The sequence below is a fragment of the Nannobrachium achirus genome (genome assembly GCF_963921795.1).
Source record: "Nannobrachium achirus genome assembly, chromosome: 24".
NCBI classification, from domain to species: domain Eukaryota; kingdom Metazoa; phylum Chordata; class Actinopteri; order Myctophiformes; family Myctophidae; genus Nannobrachium; species Nannobrachium achirus.
In genome coordinates this window covers 22890464-22897231 of record NC_137831.1, presented here as the reverse complement: position 1 = coordinate 22897231, position 6768 = coordinate 22890464, and the positions used below count along the sequence as shown (strand labels likewise).

At 45.0% G+C, this 6768-nt stretch overlaps 1 protein-coding gene across 1 annotated transcript; it reads right to left on the bottom strand.

The window, feature by feature from the left end:
* Positions 1 to 1151: 1151 nt before the first annotated feature.
* LOC308280146 (DNA-directed RNA polymerase III subunit RPC5-like) lies at positions 1152 to 1880 on the bottom strand (the record flags this gene model as incomplete). The annotated part of the gene is made up of 1 exon (XM_080720407.1): positions 1152 to 1880. Exon 1 carries the CDS (start codon positions 1833 to 1835, stop codon positions 1152 to 1154), a length of 684 nt encoding a protein of 227 aa, XP_080576533.1. The 5' UTR covers positions 1836 to 1880.
* Positions 1881 to 6768: the final 4888 nt, after the last annotated feature.

Sequence of the window (6768 nt, the reverse complement as noted above, 5' to 3'; positions counted from 1 at the left end):
GTGGAAAAACAATTAACAAGGCCTTTTCTGTTCTTTTAATATTTTGTTTTTCTCAGGGAAGGGGAAAACAAACATGCTTTCTTGGGAATTCAGAAATCAGGGTTTTCAGGTGGCAACCCTTTCCTCTTGCGTGCGTGCGGGTACGCATGCGTGCGGGTACGCATGCGTGCGTGCGTGAATGTGGCAAGGGAGCCGCTTTGTGGTACCTCATTGACAACAGTTCACACATAAAATAGTCACTCAAACAAAATAAAGTGGTTGCCCTAACAAGACTTGTCAGACTTTCTGCTTCCTTCCATCCATCCATCCATCTTTCCAGATACATTTTATTTTGCCACGCTACTCCTCCCACAGTTTTGGTGGCAGCACTTGGCCATAAGTCAAATTGACCGGCTTCATCGGGAATCGTGTGCTTGCATTTTGCTAAGAGATACGTTATATATAGTTTAATCTATATTTGAATGGGACTTGAATGGGAACATGCTAAAATTAAACGTTTCCCAAATATAAAGATGACTAGCATAGATGTCTGATGTCACATGAGACTGACACATTATGTCCATATATGGGCATTCCAAGATATGGGCTTAATATAGATGACATCAGGGATCTCTATACATGGGCATAAAAGGGACAAGGACTGACACAGAGATCTCCATATATGGCTATTAATTTGTTTTCCTTAATTGGAGGATAATTCAAATGGTAAGACTGAATTCATTTGCAAGTGTGACTCGCGTCATGGCAACCACAGAATCCCAGAATTGCATCTTTCTTTTATTGTTTAGAATTGGCGCAGGACCGGCCACATAGCGGACCGGCAGCTATGACTCAGCCATAACCATATAAGGAGTTGCAGCTACACCCAAATATGGAGTGTGTTGTCTAACCTCAATGTGTCATGGCATCAGGCACAAACAAATCATTCAAGAATACCCATATATAGAGAAGACTCTATATCTGTCTGTTTTTCTGCATTCATTTTATGCCCATATATAGAGATCTCTGTATCTGTCTGTGTGTGTGTCCTTTTATGCCCATATATGGACTTTGCTGTATCTTTTTTTAACCCCCTTTCTCCTTAATGTAGGCCTGTAGGCAGGTACCTTACCACTGCACTTGAGCGCCCTGTCTGTGCGAGTGTGCGCACATCACTCTTTTTTTTCCTTCTCTGCCACCTTGGGCATAAGAACGGCCAGATACTCCTTTGGAGTTTGGACCAGCTGAGAGCTACCTGCTGTGCCAGTGTCCATGGCCTGGCTGAACAGATACTGTCTCTCGTGCTCCGACCGCCCGTCCCTGACACCATGGTAGTGCGCCTGAGCCCAGGGTTCCTCTGCTTGCTTCTTCTGGAGGGACTCGTACGACTGGGCCTTCTTCTGTTTGGCCCGCTCGGACTCGGGACGGGAAAACCTCACTGTCACGGCCTTGACTTCATCCTCGGCCTCATCCTGAGAGGAGTCTCCACCTTTGCCGGCGGCCTCTCTCTCCGTCTGCTTGCTGTCAGCCTGGTCCAGGTAGGAGAAACTGGGTCTCATCTGAAGGATCCCCTGCAGAGGCGTGATGTGGAGCTCCCCTTTGCGGAAGACCGCGGCTGCATATCTGGAGGCGTTGGTGGTGGCCCGGATGGAGCAAAGCGTCTGTTTGTCCATCATCTTCTCCGAGTAGGTGGTGCTGGATTGGTCATTGGTCATGCCGTCCACGTTGAGAGCAATCTGTTCTCCCTTGCTGCGGCAGTAGTTGGGGCTCATTGTGTCGATGGCCATCTCCAGCTCAACCTTTTGCTGCTTGGGTTTGATCTTGGCAGATATGTGATTGACATGATCATACGTCATGGTAGATGGTCTGACTGGGTACTGGAAGAGATAGAGCTTATCTGCCAGACTTTTTGCTAAATAGACGTCAATCTCTTCTATAATGGGGTCACCATCCTCCCCGCTTGCCATTTCGGGGGATGCAGAGTGGAGAGACATCATGTCGATGGCAAGCAGCCACAGTCACTTAAAATAAAATAAAAACGTTTTCTACTGACTAGCTATCTCATTTGTGTTGTAGAGTCAACATGTATCTGTCCTGTCTGTGTCACTGTTGTGCCTATTTATGGAAATCCCATATGACATCACAGGGCATAAATGGCTGACCTCATCAATATGATGTCATACTGACAGCATACTGGCCTCCAAGTACTAGGATAATGGGACTGTAAGTGGTACAACGTGTAACATAATATTGATATAACATAAGATTTGGCAGAGCCACCCATGTTCAAGTCGACCATATAAGTGTCAATGAGCAAGGCACTCGATCCCCACAAGCTCACTTGGTTACTGCTCTGTGTCTGAGCCTGCAATCAGATCAAGATAGCGCCGCCCATGGCTGCTGTGGTGACTACGTAAAAATGTAGTATGCCAAAGCAAATTCCTATGTGTATTACACAATGGTTAATAAAGTAATCTGAATCTGAATCATTCTGGGCTCGCTGAAAGCGAGATCAGTATGTTCTCCAAAATCTTCATGGTTATTCTCCTCAAAACTGGCCGACAGTACAAAAGCACAGCCTTTTATGTACAGTACAGTCAGTAGGTCCATGACTCTGGGCATGCGTGTGTGCATACTTGTATTAGTAGTATTGTATACTGGCGAGGGTCAAGTATATAATATAACAAGTCCTTGTTTTCCTGGTTTGCTATAGGAAACGGCTGCTGCATGTTTAAGAGAAAAAGGTTAGTTAGGCTTACCATTAAGAAAAAGTTTCAGGTCGGGGTTAGATTTAGGCACGTAGAGGTTAGATTTTGGTGGGTTTCAGTTAGGTTTTAGGGTTACATTATACCTAATTTATGCCGTATCGCATATCGTGTTGTAAGCTTGTAGATCTGCTGTTTTTGGTGGCTTCAACGAAATTGGCGTCTTTAAAACGTTGATGTCCTCATAAATATAATAATACAAATGTGTGTGTGTGTGTGTGTGTGTGTGTGTGTGTGTGTGTGTGTGTGTGTGTGTGTGTGTGTGTGTGTGTGTGTGTGTGTGTGTGTGTGTGTGTGTGTGCGCGCGCGAGCGTGCGTGCATGTTGTGAGCGCGCAAGTGCATGACTGAAACATTGTCTCTTCTGCATGGGAAGAGTGTCAGGGCCAATCAAGACGTTCCCTATGCTCTCCATCTCCTGTGCTCAGCTGTCAGGAGTGTGCTGGTTTGCACCTCATCCCATCCAGTACCTGTCAAGAGCTTATTGATTGGCGGGGGAAGGATTAGGATGGCTAGCGACCAATGATACTCCGGAGAATGGTTGTGTCTTTGTGTCGTGTGTGTGTGTGTGTGTGTGTGTGTGTGTGTGTGTGTGTGTGTGTGTGTGTGTGTGTGTGTGTGTGTGTGTGTGTGTGTGTGTGTGTGTGTGTGTGTGTGTGTGTGTGTGTGTGTGTGTGTGTGTGTGAAAGACAGACAGAGAAAAGGCACAGAGAATAAGGCACAGCACTGTATGTATTTCGTCACTGTCGGGCAGAAACCTTGTATCTCCAAGTTTCAAATGTGTACGTCTTTTGGTAAAGCAAAGCCCTGCTTCATCATACAAGACCGTTGCACAAAACTAGTGAAAACAGCCGATCTACAAGCAGACGTCGCGAGGCGTTGTGTGCTTGCAGATCGGCTGTTTTCACTAGTTTAGCTCGTTAGCACGTCGTTCTTTTCTTTCTCTCTTTCTTCCATTCTCTCCTACTCTCCCTCCCCCCCCTCCTCCTTTATCCTTGCATGTTTGTCCCGCGGTCCGGGATGATTTGGATCCTAATAGCCTTTTTACAGCCGTCAGCTAATGTTGCCGTGGGGGAACGTAACGGCAGGCCATAACGAGACAATCCCATCCCATATGCACGGGATATGAGGCCACATTTGTCTGCTCCAACCAGTGACAGCGCCAATCTGTAGCGCCAGGCAGGCAGCACCCGATGGGAGAGCCAGTGGTGGAAAAGTAATCACGTTTATTGCTTAAGTAAAAGTATCAATACTGCAATATATACTCAATAGATCTATATTCTGTTACAAGAAAAAGTCCGGAATTCAAAATGTACTTGAGTAAAAGTATGAAAGTGTTGGCATCAAAATGTACTTACAGTACCAAAAATAAAAGTACAACATTTTTGAAAATAGCAGATTTATAAGCTCACAACGCGTCGCATGAGCTTGTAGATCGGCTATTTTCAAATAGCCTAGGTATAAAATAGGGCTAAAGTGGTTATATGTTTTGTCATATTATAATTTATATCTGTAAAATAGTAACTAAAGTTTTCAAATAAATGTAGTGGAGTAAAAGTACAATATTTGGATCCGAGATGTAGTGGAGTAAAAGTAAAAGTATAGAAAAAGTATAAAATAGGGAAGACCCTACTCCCAACCCATAAACCTAACCTCTAAATCAGACTGATTGAGGGCATAGAGTGGAACGTACCTCCCTTCGATGACGCGTCCTACAGTAGGCTGGGTCACTGTCCTTGGTGCTGAACTCTGCCTCTGTCCCACTGTCTCAACTCGTTGCGTTGGGGTGCTTACCTGTCTGGCGGCCCAGCGACCCTGGGGGAGACAACGAGTAGTTATTCTTGGCATTGATGGTTCCACTCTTAAGATGCTCCCTAGAATAGCCAATTGGTTCGACAGATCTCAAAGCAGGAAGAGTGGGCACAGCGTAGACAGTGTAGGGGCAGCAATAACCTGACGCTCATCGCCAATTCAAAGGTGAGGCACAGCATACATGGACCTTTTTCTGGTTTTCATGTGTCTATGAGGTTGACAGTAGGCCTACTTCATTAGACCCCCTGGTGTGGTTGTTATGAGCAATTAGGTATTCCCTTTGTATTTTGTATTTCTTCCTGGAGGCTGACACCTTGTGATTCAAAAGTGACGATCAAAAAACAGTGATTAAATGACATCATATAATCATCCCCTCCCCTTTTACCATTTAGCCAACACTGTGGGTGTGGCTAACTTCAGCTGGGTCACCACCCACGTGAACAACCAGGCATACTTAATGAACTGGTGGGTGTGGCCACAATTTTAACTCTTTATGTAGACAAAAAAATCTTCCTCCTACTATGTCTAATAAATCATGGCACTGCATCTTTAACTCACAATTTGGTATTGTATGGCCGCTAACCGACGTCCATATTAATAATTTTACTTAAAGGCCGGATGACACTCAAAGAATTTTAACATTATGATACAGTAGGTCACGTGGTCTTTCTCCAAACAGTCTGAAAAGGAGGCGGGCCGTATCAGTTAGTAGTGAATGTATACTTCGTCCGTCGTGCGGTGCCGCGCACAACGTGATGCGTTGTTGTTAGCTTCCACATGGCTATTTTCGAGAGCTATTACACACACACACACACACACACACACAGGCTACACACACAGAGTGTATGAGCCACAGACAGACCTCAGTCCTCCGAGACAGCAGGACATATTATGTCTGCTAAAAGGGCTCAGAGCTGCCGAGGAGGAGATCGCTGGACCCTCGTTCTAAGCTTGCTCCGGTGTCAGGTGCTCCAGTCAGGTTTAGGGTAAGAGACAGCAGGGTATGGCCGACAAAACCGTCTCAGGGACGGGGAGAAGCGTGTTGGACCCTCGTAACTAATCTCTGACACCTTTTTTGAAGAAGACTTGTATTTTTTACCGGTATAATCACTGATTTTATAGCGAATGCTGTATAATTTTTACCCCTAGAACTGATAGTTTTAAAGTTGGTTTAGAAAGTCGGAAACAAACCTCGGACAGCTTTTGTTGGGGCAGTTTCAAAAGATAATGATATGGATAATCGACTCCGCCCCTCCCCCCATATTAGCCCAATCAAATTAATTTATTTCAGTTACTGTACAGAAAGTACTACTTTCAGTACAGTAACTACAATAAATTAATTTGATTAAGTCATTTAACATGGGGGGTACAAAAAATTGGCTAATTTGATAGCCTTAATTAGCTGTTTTGGCCATGTCACCCGACCTTCAAGTAAAAAATGTGAGTAGGCTACTTCTTCCAACAATGCTCAGGACACTCTAACCACAAGGCCAGCTGGTTTTCCTTTGAAGGTTTACTTGCATTCCACAAAAAGAAAGACATTGGGAGAAGGGGGACAAATAGTAATATTTTCACAGATATATTTTCTAATAATAGTTTGATGTTTTTGTTAGTTAAAGGTGTGACATTGGGTCTGATGGCCCAAAGCATGTTTGAGCCAGAACTCTCTCACTATTGTTGTTTGGCTGCATGACTCTGCCTGAATCTTTCCCTAATAGTAATACTACTAATAGAAAGTGCACACACACACACACACACACACACACACACACACACACACACACACACACGCACACGCACACGCACATGCACATGCACACACGCAGTGTTTTCAGGATCACAGCACGGTATAGACCATTGAAAATCTAATAGACTAGTCGCATCGAATAGACTCGGCACGAACGTTGCGTGTGCACACGCAAACACTTACAGGGGCGCTTGAGCAAAGACTTTCTGTGCACGCATGCGTGTGCACGCACAATTTGTGCACACGCACGCCTGGAACATAAACAGACGCTAACAGAAGCTATTACCATCATGAGCTGACCCATTACTCTCTGTCCAATGTGCCGCGGTTTGTGCGCATGTGTGTACACGTACACGTGCGCGTATACGTGTGTGTGTGTGTGTGTGTGTGTGTGTGTGTGTGTGTGTGTGTGTGTGTGTGTGTGTGTGTGTGTGTGTGTGTGTGTGTGTGTGTGTGTGTGTGTGTGT